Here is a 13,118-nt window from a genome sequence, read left to right as displayed (position 1 = left end):
CAATCTTCCTTTCCGTACACACATTCCTTTCAGTCAAATATCATTTTGGCCAAGGATTTACTCTGTCTTTTGAAAGAGACTTTGTAAGTATTTTTACTGATCTGTATGTCGATTTTAGAGTTTAACACCTAGAAATCAATATTACTCTCAAGTTTAGTGTCAGCTCACTACTGCTTCTCAAATCCTGCCTACTGCATTCCTAGTCTCTAATTTTTTCAAAGTGAACACACATAATATATCACTATGTAAAAGCTCTAAAGGTCAATATGTAAAACAAAATTCAAAATTTGAATAAACATACATTCCAAAATCTCAATGGTACTTTTAAAGGCAATCTAATTTTTATTCAATTACATGTACTAGTAAGAAAGGCATGAATCGTGGGATGACATTTTCCAATACATTTTAGAATTGCATAGGTTCAGAAATTTTTTATGAAAAAATAAACAAAAAGCATGGGCTAGGGAAAGGCAAACAATTAAACCAATACTGAACACCCAGTTGATAGTTATTTCTGCCATTACAAGCCATGCAACTCTGAGCAAGTAACTTAACCAGAGTGAGGGTCTCAATTTATCTTTACAACAAGAAGATGAAACTGGTTAAATATCTATATTACTTTTTCATTTTCTGATTTTCTCTTTTGATATTTAAAAAAAAAAAAGAGTAGTTAGGGTCTACTAAGAAGAGTGTTAACTATAAAAAATAAATTCAAATTGCTTTTTAAAATGAGCTTTGCTCTCATTTTCACAGCGTAGATTCTCATTAAATCACACATTTGTTATAAATGTTACAATTTATAATAGAAAAAAGTCCGTAGAAAATAGTTCCCAGAATGTATATGGCACTTAAAATATGAACCAAATATGTTTAAATGTTATCAATAGGAGTGCATATTATTTTCTATGTTAAGATACCATTTTTTTTAATTGGAAGAAGATTCTGATCAAGTCAATAGGATAAAAAATACAAGAAACCTTAAGAGAATTGGAAGCAAACATACAATTATTCTTGTAGAAACAATACTATTATTACTCCAATATTACTATTAATTACTATCGATTTAATTTTAGCAAATGGAATGTTCTTACTAAAAGCTCTTTACTCTGACGTTACTCATCTGTGGACCATAAAACTCATTTACCAAACTGAAGTCTTCACCTGGTAAAGCCTGGCACTCCTGTTGTCTCTGGTCCCACTGGCAGTTCAAGTTTAGGGAACAGCTTTTACAGCTGGTCAGTTTGTTACAAATCTGCTCATTTCTCACATGGCATTTGGTGTAGTTTCTCACAGACTAGAAAGTTAAAAGATAAAACATTACTTTTCACCTGTGTACAGCAGTGATTCTTAAACCTCAGTGTATATAAGTTACCTGGTGACTTTTAAAATACAAATTGCTAACCCCAAATCCAGTTCTACTGAATCAGAATCTCTCTTTAGTTAGTTAGTTAGTTAAACTACAGCTCTTGGAATTGGAATGTGTGCTTATTAGAAAAAATATGCAAATTACACTATTTGAAACAGAAACCTTCTAATGAAAACATTTTCCACTGAATCTGGTAACAGGCTTCCAATTCAATTAATAAGGCCAATGCACAAAGCCATTCTCTTAAGGATCCCATGAAATAAATCTAGTGATGATAAAACTAACATGCGGATCCCTGGGAATGAAGTAGAAATGATAAGTAGTAAAAATTTAAGAGATGCTTTATCAGAATCCAATAGAATTTAAAAAGATAAATTATTTTCTCAATAACTGAAACTAATTCTACTTCCACAGACACTCAATACTGGTTGGAGTTTACTGATGTTTCTCCAATATTTGTCACACACTGCCTTTATCCAGGCTGCAAACAACCTGCAAAAGTTACATTTCGATCAATCCTACTATAGAGTGTAATCATATTTCAACCAATTCAAGCACTAAAAGGTTAAAAAAAAAGAAAACAGGCAACATAGGAACTTCAGCAGCAGTTCCCCACAGACACCAAGGTCTGGTAGTTCACATATTACCGGTATCTACAAGAAAACGGCCCTCGGCTTGGTCAGTGGTTAGAGCTTCGGCCTGCGGACTGAAGGGTCTTGGGTTCGATTCTGGCCAAGGGCACGTGCCTCGGCTGCGGGCTCGATCCCAAGCCCCAGCTGGGGTGCGTGTGGGAAGCAACCAGTCGATGTGTCTCTCTCACATTGATGTTCCTCTCTCCCTCCCTCCTCCTCTCTCTGAAAAGTTATGGAAATAATATCCTCAGGTGAGGATTTGAAAAACAACAACAAAAACTGCCCTTGTGAAAACCAGATACTAAAATTTTGGGCTCAGTTCTTTCTGGGACTTATCGTTGAGAAAAATTCATGAAGAACTTAATGCTACATCCTGGGCCCCACTTCAGGTTTTTGGGGGGGGGGGGTTGGTTTTTTCCCCCTCTCTATAGGTATAAATGCTTGCCTCAGGCTTTCTCATATAAGGGAGCTAAATATTTCTTTCCAGTCAGTAAAGTTAAAAGTTGAAATTTAGTTATAACTACCCCACATATAAAAACAGTTAAAACAATGCTCATCCTCTGCAATACTTTAAGTGTCACCCACCAAATATTTATTTATAAACTACTATACTTTCCTACATAAAACACATTGTAGTCACTTCCATTCCGCAGATGTTAATTCCTTTAGAGCAAATTACATATACTATAAGGTAACATAAAAAGAACATAGATACTCATGTTCTTTTTATTCATCCTAAAAAAATAACAAAAGGTACAATTTTAAAATCTCAGATTACCTTGTGACTCTTAACTCAACCATCCCATTTTCATTAGAAACATGTTCGCTTTCTTGTTATTTACTCTAATTCATGACTTTTTGTTCTCATATAGTATATAAATCTTAGCACTGGTTCATATGACTATCGTTCCAAACATCTGCCAGCTAACTGAAGAGAAATACATTTACTCGAATAACCTGACAAACAGAATTCCCTATAAAAATGGCGAGAGAATGGCTGAGCGACATCTCAGGATAAGAGAGAAAACAGCAGATTCAGGCCAGCCCTTAGGATTTCAGTGATAGAAGCAGCCGCGGTCCAAGCGACCACGCCGCTCTTCATGAAAAACAGCGCAGGCATTTACTGGGACTGAACCAGTACAATAGATGAAACTATATTTCAATTACACACAGCACCAATTTAATCAATTACGGAAGCAAGCTGCCTATTATTCTGAAACATGGCTGGCATTTTGGGGCCTAATGAAGCAGATGTACGTTCGAAACGGACTATGGCGACTAACCATTACTCTACTGATCTTCACTCGAACACAGATGCAAATTTAAAATGAAAATATGTGAGAAGTAAGCAGGTTACCTGAGCTATCAGAGCACAATATATGCAACTTGCAGCAAATATGATTAAATAATGAAAGTGGATATCCATGGACATCATTTACACTACAATCTCACAGGCCTTTCTGCATCCATTAGCATCTGGTTCAGCTTAATCACCAGGCACGGCGCTAAAACTGTCTAAAAGACACATTACATCGGGGTCCAAATCACAAGCGAGGACCATCTGTCACTTGCACTCGCTCACCCGCCGCTTGCCCGGTTAACACATCATTATCAAAAATAAAATACGGAGCGAAAGAGCACTTTATAAACGGAACACCTGATGGCAATTCCTATACCACAACTCTGTCGATGTGTGTATTTTGACATCATGTGAATGTCTAAACACAAACAAACTCAGGCTTACTGAGCAAAACTTGGAATAAAATCTGCTTGCAATTTTCACCTAATAACATTCCCCATTTTAGTCCCTTATTTCCATGCCTCCTACTTCCTTCCCTCCTGTTTTCACGACTCACCAACGTAACTCATCAGATGAATATTAACGTGAGTGTGAAAAAAGTGATTCACATTTTCAGAGCCAAGTCATAAATTCAAGTACGTATAGTTAAGAAAGCAACTGACGTCGCTGGGATGGATACGGGGTGGGGCGAAAGCAGGTTTACAGCTGTGAGTGGGCAAAACCGAGCGTATTCCTACAGTATTGATTAATAACTGCGTGAGTTTTCACATGAACAGCTGTAAACGCGCTTTCGCCCCACCCTGGACACCGCCATCTGAGCGAAAGCAAAGGGATTCGGTCTGACTCAGTAACCGAAATTTTCCTCATTTTCAGTTTTAAATATTACTGTAGAAGGGAGTCGTAAAACTTAATGTTTTGAAATATGATTGGTTACAGGAGAAAATTTTTATATCATACAATAGAAGTGTTCTACTTAGTTTTCAAACTCCCTTTTCTTTAGCTTTCACCACTGCCCGCTATCTTAAAAAATAAGTAGATACTTTTGTTGATTACTAAAAATTCAGGAAAAAATAATGTATATTGTATTTAGTTGAAAATCTATATGCATATTATTTAGCTATTTAAGCTATTAATAGGAACTTAAATCCCATTAAATACACTTTTTAATACTTTTAAATTTTTTATTTCAATTTGCTGACCTCTTCTAAAAAACGGGATATTTTTTTACTACCCACTTAAAAGGTTATTTTTTTGCTGCTCTTCATCAATTTTCATCTACCATAAATATTAACTTTATAATTTTTTCAACAGTCTACCTCCAGCGGGGTTTCTCAGTCCCATCACTATTGACGTTTCTGGGTCCGGTGACTGTGTTGTGGGGACGTCCTGAGCACTGCAGGACGTCTGGCAGCACCCACGGTGTCTACCTCCTAGATACCAGAAGCAGCCTCAGTGAGGTCACAACCGAAAATGTCCACACGCACTGCCCACCGTCCCCTTGGGGTACAAAGGCGCCTCCGGTTGGGAACCACCGACGTCAAGACAGACACACGGTGAACTACCGCTCACACTTACGCACACAGTCTATACGCAGCGCACACCGCGCCCGCCACTGCCCACGAGCGTCCGACAGGCGGCCTCTGGAAATGGCTTCACTACCTACCGACGTGGCCCCACCTCCGTCACCACGGGGACAGCATCTTACCTTTTTTATCAGCTTTATAAGAACTTTCCCAGCCTCACCCATGAAAAGCAAAAGCTGCTGGACTCGAAATGGAACCCGAGCGACACGTTCGCGCAGCGAGCCGCAGCCGGAGCCGGCGGCCTGCGACGGCGCGTCCCCCGGGCCCGGGGCTGGCCACGCACGAGTACTGACCACGCTGCAGTTGCTGCTGGCCGACACGCATCTCTTGTCCTCGCACCACTGGCACCCGTTGGCGTTGGCGGTGCAGCTGGCGCAGTCCGCGTACCGGTAGCACCTGTCGTCAGAGGCAGCTGCGACGCAGAGGGAGAGGGAAACAGGTCAGCGGGAGAGACGGGTCGCGCGCCTCGAGGGACACCCCTGGGACACCTGTGCAAGAATCACTAAGACGCCTGGGCCGCAACTATGGCCATCGCGTCGCAGTCAGCGCTTCGCCGCGAAGCCCAGCCCGCAGGCGGTGCGCGCGGGGCCTGCACGCCTCCTGCCTCACCTCGAGGGCCGGGCCGCGGCCATCGAAGGCGTGAGCCTCATGGAAGAGGGGCAGAGGCTCGCGGGTGCTCAGCAGGCAAGCACATTACTGCAGGTCGGAAAAAAACGTCACGACAAGCACGGTCCATCGTGCCCCATAAAGACATTTAGAGACATCTGAGTTACAGATCAGCAGAGTCTGAAAACACGTCTGTTAACCGTAGCCCTGCAAATGTACAAAACTCACCCACTTAACGAAAATGGAACCATTTCTATCCAAATCATTCATTTATAAATACAAGTAATTTTTCATAAGTTTGATTGGCTTACTCAATATTTTATACAAAATCTTAAACTAGAACCTTCATCATCAAAATTGTAGAGAGGAAATTTTAACTTCATGGTCTGGCATGGCAATAATTCAGGAAGAAAAAAAATACCAAATGCATAACAAATTACTTCATTTTATTTCTTTGAAGCACACAGTACTTCTTAGAAAGGATTATTTGAAATCATTTTTTTACTTACATAGGAAAATAATTCATATATATGACCATGGTATGTATAAAATATTGATATGTAATATCGCATGCAGAATTTTTTAAAGAAAACTAAAAATAGATAATAAAGATATTAAATTATTAATTGCCGGCTAGTTCAAACATTAGATTCCTAATCAGAGGATTATAAATTTTTAATTTCTGAAGGCTGCTAAGGTAATTCTTATAAGCAGAACGCACTTCTACTTCTAGCCAAGTAGAGAAGTTTGTGCCAGAAACTCGGGAAAGGAGAGAGAAAAGGCAACTTTTACCTGTTTTCGGAGGGCAGTTTGCTCTAAGAATATTATTTGCATTCCCAGATTCCCAAGATTCACAGGAATTTTTATTCCAAATACATTTTATCCCCGGGCCAGCATTTTTACAAAGTTCTTCATCTCTAAAAGCCTTGCAATTCGGAGGCTTGTACACAAGGATATCACTAAGGAGCACACTGGAAAATCCTCCAAATATATACATGGACCTGATGAAAACAAAATGAGAATCTCAAAGAAACAATACCAACCAAGGTTCCTGTTTAATGTATTCGTTTTAAAAATAAATTTATATATACACATTTTACAATTTTTTATCTAAGTAGGAAACAATTTTTTTTAGAAATAGGTAATCTCTATACAGGAATAATAAGGTTATTATTAGATAGCAAATTATAATTTTTGAATACAGACATAAAATTTAGAAATTAGATAAGGAGGTGTTCTTACTGTGTTTTTCCATTCTCTTGTAAAATTAAAAAAACAACAACACACCAGTAGACCCTGGCCAGGTGGCTCAGTTGGTTAGAGCATTGTCCCGGAAGGACCAGGTTGCCGGTCAATCCATCAGGGCACATACAATAGTCAACCAATGAATGCATAAATGAGTGGAACAGCAGAAATATCTCTCTCTCCTCCCCCTCCACCCTTCCTCATTCTCTCCCAAAAAGCAATTTAAAAAAAAAAAAAAAAAGAATAAAATAATGAAAATGATTTTCAAAATTTCAATTTAGAAAGAAAATCCCAGACAATTAGTGAATTAGTAGTAACAATGCCAAAGAAGTTTGACAGGCCCTCGCAACAGCATTTTCATTTCTAAAGATATTATAAATACAATAAATGGAAAGGATCAGGAAATGCTTCAATAATACCTTTTACTGTTTAAGAGAAGTAAAATAGAAACCAACAAAACACAATTTCCCAACAGAGAAGCCTAGAGGTTATATGTTTCCACTCTGAATTTCATTTATTACTATTTTGAAAGCCAGCTGGTATCAGTTACACCGTTTCATTGTAGTTAACTTCTACCTGCTTTTAGAATCATACTGGAGAATTTTTACATAATTTGAGAAAAATGGTAATAAAATGAACTTATAAGCGTGTCATTATGAATTATACATTTTAAGCTAATGAATGAGCTAGCACATTTTTACTGTCACTTGAGTCCATATTACCAAATTTTTCCTACAGAAATAGAAAAATCATACTAACTTATAGGAGGAAGGTAGCTTAATGATCATCTAGTCCAAATTCCCAATGGATTTAAGAATATTAAAGTCCAGAGAGGTTAAGAGACTTGTCAAAAATCATGCATTTAGTTAATAACAAAATTAAACTGAGTTCTTCTCACTATCCTTGCTCTCTTCTATGGAAATATGGGGCTAGCCTTGCTATTATTTCAGTTTGATCTTTTTTAAGGAGGTCACATTCATTGTCTGATCTCTGAAAAAGGGAAAGAAGGCAGGATGACTTTTTTTTAGGTACCTGAAGTTTTGTCTCAGCACCTTTCCTTTGACAACTCCCTCACTCCTTAAATAGATTTAAACAAAAAAGAATGAAGGATATGGTTAATGATCCAAAAGGTACTCCACGGTACAGTAGGGATACATAAAATCCAATACCATTAAGTACAAATGATGTTTTTTTAAAAGAATAACAGAATATGAGATAGTACAACTGATAAATGTATTTCTTTTACCCATTAATGACAACTGCGGAGTGTCCGAATCTGTTGACATCTCTATGAAGATTTGGTTTCGGTAATATTTTCCATTCATCACAAGCTAGAAAAAAAGAGATCAGAAAAACAAAACAAAAAAATGAAATAAAAGAACAAATTAAAACAAATACTATTAAAACAATCATTGGCTAAATTAATGATACAATATATAAAGTTAGGAAGACTTTTATTAATTTTTCATGACCTACAATTTAGTATTGTTACTCAACTAGCATTATTCCTTAAGTAAAAATTATTTTGCCTACAATTCCCACAAGTAAATTTAACTGTATGAGAATTTTAAAAAATGAAAGGAAAGAAACTGAGTGTGCATTTTACATTGAGAAATAATTTCAATGACCAAGGTTCAAACAGTAAAGTAATACACGAATGTCAATGCTGGACAAACCTAATAGGAAGTTAAATCGCTAAATCAAACTTTACATACAAGCATACAAAATGGAATATGTAATGTTCAGTGAAAGAATGTCTAAAAACAGAATCATCAAAATAAAATATAAAATATTTAGTATGGAACCACAAAAGATCCAGAACAGCCAAAGCAGTCTTGCAAAAGAACAAAGCTGAAGGTGTCATGCTCCCTGATTACAAACTATTTTACAAAGCTGTTGTAATGAAAACAGCATGGTACTGGCACAAATACAGGCACACAAATCAGTGGAACAGAAGAGAGAGCCTAGAAATAAACCTGCGCTTATGTGGTCAATTAATCTACAACAAAGGGGGCAAGAATATACAATGGGGGGAAAACGGTCTCTTCAATAAATGGTGTTGAGAAAACTGGACAGCTCCATGCATAAGAATAAAATTGGACAACTTTCTTACACTATATACAAAAATGAACTCAAAATGGATTAAAGTATTAATGTAAGAGCGAAAACCATAAAACTCCTACAAAAACACACAGGCAGTAAACTCTTAGACATTTTGAGGAGCTCCCAGACTCTTCCAAGCAGCTCTACTGCTCTACATTCCAACCAGTGGCGACCAAGGGTTCCCATTTCCCCACATCCTTACCAACACTTATTTTCTATTTCTTGATGACAGCCATCCTACTGGGTGTGCCGTGGTGTCACATGTGGGTTTGATTTGCATTTCCCTAGTGAGTAGTGATGTTGAGCATCTTTTCACGACCTTATTGGCCATTTGTGTATCTTTTTTGGAGAAATGTCTGCTCAACGACCCATTTAGATTTACGCATACATGTGGTGCTGTGTGTTCATCTTAACCATATTTTCGCGCTCCTTCCTATGACTGTGCCGCATTTATCCACTCATCTGTTAATGGTCAGTTAGCCTTTTCTGAGACTTTTCCTACCACAAGTCATGTTGGTATGTTCATTAGTATTCACATCTTCCCATGCACATTTTGAGAGTTTCTCTAGGTAGGCTCCTAAGATTAAAATTACTAGGTTTATGGAAAAGCACAATTTCAATTTCACTAGATTTTGCCAATTTGCTCCCCAAAGTAGTTTCATCGACTTATGCTCAAACCAACAGTACACGGTGGGTCTTCTTAGTTCATGTTCTCTCCAGTCTGATGAACGGTTCTGTCTGGTGTGTTTTCCCAGTTGCTGGTGAGATCAAGCATCTTTTCACCTCGATAGGTCATTTGTTTTCACTCTTCTATAAAACCCCAGTTCAAGACATTCACCCATTTTTCTACTTGATTATTCTGCCTAATAATCCTTTATTAAATGTTCTGAACACAAAGCCTTTGCCGGTCGTATGCATTACCGTGTATCTTCTCCTTCCCTGTGACCTGTCTTTTCGCTTAGTTATGGAATCCTCTTTTACAAAAAGTTTGTACATGCACTTGGTCAAATTGATAACTTGTTCTTTTTATCCTTAACTCAGGATTTTAAAGAAAATCTCTTATTTTCTTCTAAGAGATATGCGGTGTGGCCTTTACTATTTTGATCTCATGCCACCAGGTAAGACAGAGACCAGGAGAGGCTCTAGCTGATGGTGAGGGGCATTTAGAAAGGAAAACGGAGACGGGACATGAGGCGTGTCAGTGGCTAGCGCTGAGCCCAGCTGCAGAAGCCAGAGTAGGAATCTAGGTTTTCCCCAGGAAAAGGGCCACTGCATCCTAGAGGTACCTGAAGAAGTGGACTGAGTGGGTCAGACTGAAGTCTGTTGAATATGGAAATGTGCTGACTAAATACACCCTCAGGGAAGGTTTGTTGCCCCACTGATAGGACCACCATCACCCACACCATCCAGCTACCAGCCCCTGCAGACATGGCTTTAGGTCTGGAGAACTTCACCAATGGTCTATGCTCCTGGGGGTGACCCTCACACAATGATCGATCAAGGCCTGTTTCATCCTGTGGGTGACAACTCTGATGGGCACTGAGGCCATTAGGTGGGCTTGACCTTCCCTCTGCCCAATCCAGCTTCTTCCCCGTGCTTTCCCAAGGACCTAATCAGTACCTTAAACACCAAACTCTGTCACAGGGTTTGCTGTCCAGAGAACCCGAACTGTGACAAGGTTCTTTGTTTGCACAGTACAACCTAACCTGTGCTGACTAATACAATACAATCAATGCACGTTTTCCTCTGCAGGTTCTTACAATAGCTGGCAAACTGTTTTCGCCCATAAAATTACTTAAGAAGAATTGAATTTAACTTTCAAGCTTATGCAAAGCTAGGGGAGGTCAGCAATTTTTGTATCTATAGACACAGTACTTCGCCCTTGCTGATAGCTGCCCACCTGCCAGGCATCGTCCACAGAAAGGGAAGCGAAAAGAGTACAGCAGCTGTTATGAACAGTCTTTCCACTTTTTCCTTCCAGCTTTTTCAATAACTGCTAAACAGAATGCTGGGCGAGACAGATCCTGCTGCTGAGTTTTCCCATTCCTGATCGGGGTTCTCTATAAAACTTAGATTGGTTTTCCTGTAAGATGTGAAAGTTATCAAGCGCCTTAAAGCTCAATATTAACTTAACACAATCTGTTTACATGTGGTCTGTTCCCATTCTTGCATTAAAAGTCTCTCACATTATTAATCTCTCTGACTACAAACTATAATTATGGCTTTTTTCCCAAGACAAAAATATGTTTCCAGAGCACTCAGGTCATTATCACTTCATAAAGAGTAGAAGGCCAGGCAAATGAAAGCGAAATCCACACAGTGACTGACATCATGGAAAGTGACAGAAGTGCCATTCCACAACCACCGAAAAGCCACTCAGGAAAACGGAACAAAGTGTGATACATGCTCTCGAATACAGATTGCTTTTGAAACCTGTGCTACAAGGTACTAAAATTAATTTACACGCAATACACGTAAGATCACAAAATTAGAGTCACTATTTTCTCAAACTCAAATTTCAGAAATCACAATATCATGCCATCAGACCACTGACCTATGAGGGCCCCAGAATTACATTAAAAACTTACGCTGAAATTTAGAGACTGGTTTATTTTATCAATTATGCATAAATAGTACAGGAGGAAAATGCACATTCATGGGCAAATTTTTCTACAAGGACTCATTTTTTCTTGAAAATATACATCTCTAATGCTTTAAGGGCATATTTAAAATATTCCTTTAATATTCCACTTGAAATATCAGTTCATAAGTCAGTCTTAGTTGCACACCTGAAATACGCTAAAACACACACAAAGGCTGTGTATACAAGACTCAAAACTAGATGCCTGTAGAGAGAAAACCTCCTACTAACCACTTGAATACCTTCGTAATAAAAACCAAATTTCTGGATGTTGCCTAAAAACATTTTCCACCAGCCCTTTAATGACAGTGCTTCCCTGGGATTCCTCCCACTAGGTCGAAACTTCCCAAATATCCTAAAGTCTTAGTTACCTCATTCATGCCCACGGCTTCTCTCAGAATTCTGTCCCCGCACATTCATTCAATAAACATTTATTTAGTTTTCACTCTCTGCCAGCCAAAGTGAGCATCACTCTTTGACTCAATCGATCTTAACTGAAATGATTTTACAGGGTTTTAACATACAATATTATTTCCTGTTGGTTTCAATAAAAAGTCTTTATGTAATAAATTATATTGAATCGCACTTAAATCCTAGAATAAATCCTACTTGGCCATAATCTATTATACTTTTAAAACACTGTCTTGAAATTCACTTCGATTTTAAGGTGTTTCAGTCCATGAAGCTCTCTCACTTGCAAATGTTGAAATCCTCGGTCAGATCGCCTAGTGACAGGTAAGAGACGTGGAAAACAAACCTCCTGGTTCCTTTTTTCCCCGCTGACCCTAGGAAACGAACCTTTATGACAATACTGACCCCCCCAGCCAAGCGGTGTCACACTATAAGTACGTCCAAGAACGAGACGGGCCGCGTGAGACGTGTTTTCCCACCGCACCCTGAGCCTCCTGTGCACTGGAAGGTTCTCTCCACCAGAAAGATCATTTTAATCTTCAGTCAAGTGCAATAACAACACCATTAACAATAACAAAAATTAATGTGTTCGGCTTTAAAATCTGACTTCAAGCTAGATTCGCAGCTAGAACGTCGATACATCACGGCGCACGGTGGAGTCGACGGTCACTCACCAGCCGCGGTCCTCAGCAGCTGCGCGAGGGACCTTTTTAAAAACGTAGGTGCCCGGTGCCTGAGCTCAGGGCATCCGATTATACAGACGGAAGAGGACAATGAAAAATTAGCGTGAGCGCAAATATCCCTGTTTGTTTAAATAGGACGGGACACAAGGCAGTCAGCTGTGTTCAGGTGCAGTCCAGGTAAGCAGGCGCTGAAAGTCCCAGCGCACTGGACCAAAGTAAAAGTCCCAGGGCACTATATAAGGGTCCTAGGGCACTACAGAGAAAAATCAGCAACATGGCCTTTATTTTCCTTTCAAAATAGATCTATTTTATGGTTGATGCATTATGTAATGATTGCATTTTATTCCACAAAATATACTGCAAAAGGAAGACAATTATTTTGGAAGGCATTTCCTGAAATATAAAAAATGCTTTTCCCAGGAAAATATTCAAACATTTGATGCTACACAACTAAGAAAAACGATGGCAGATTTTAGATGGGAAATTCATTGGGAACTGAACATAAATAATCAAATGAGGTAAAATAACAAACATTTATCCTATGTTGA

At 38.7% G+C, this 13,118-nt stretch overlaps 1 protein-coding gene across 2 annotated transcripts in view; it reads right to left on the bottom strand.

Annotated features, from left to right (window-relative positions):
* ATRNL1 (attractin like 1) overlaps positions 1 to 13,118 on the bottom strand; it is a gene marked incomplete at its 5' end in the record, with an annotated part of 352,817 nt that overhangs the window by 290,467 nt on the left and 49,232 nt on the right. For both annotated transcript variants that reach the window (XM_081158751.1, XM_081158750.1), the window contains 4 exons: positions 1,162 to 1,294; positions 5,175 to 5,293; positions 6,280 to 6,488; positions 7,979 to 8,063. In XM_081158751.1, the coding sequence (XP_081014877.1) occupies positions 1,162 to 1,294; positions 5,175 to 5,293; positions 6,280 to 6,488; positions 7,979 to 8,063 (546 nt within the window). The remainder of the gene's footprint in view (positions 1 to 1,161; positions 1,295 to 5,174; positions 5,294 to 6,279; positions 6,489 to 7,978; positions 8,064 to 13,118) is intronic.

Source organism: Miniopterus schreibersii (genome assembly GCF_964146895.1).
Source record: "Miniopterus schreibersii genome assembly, chromosome: 14".
Classification (NCBI taxonomy): Eukaryota; Metazoa; Chordata; class Mammalia; order Chiroptera; family Miniopteridae; genus Miniopterus; species Miniopterus schreibersii.
Note: the sequence above shows the minus strand (reverse complement) of the source record. Positions and strands in the feature narration are given on the sequence as shown.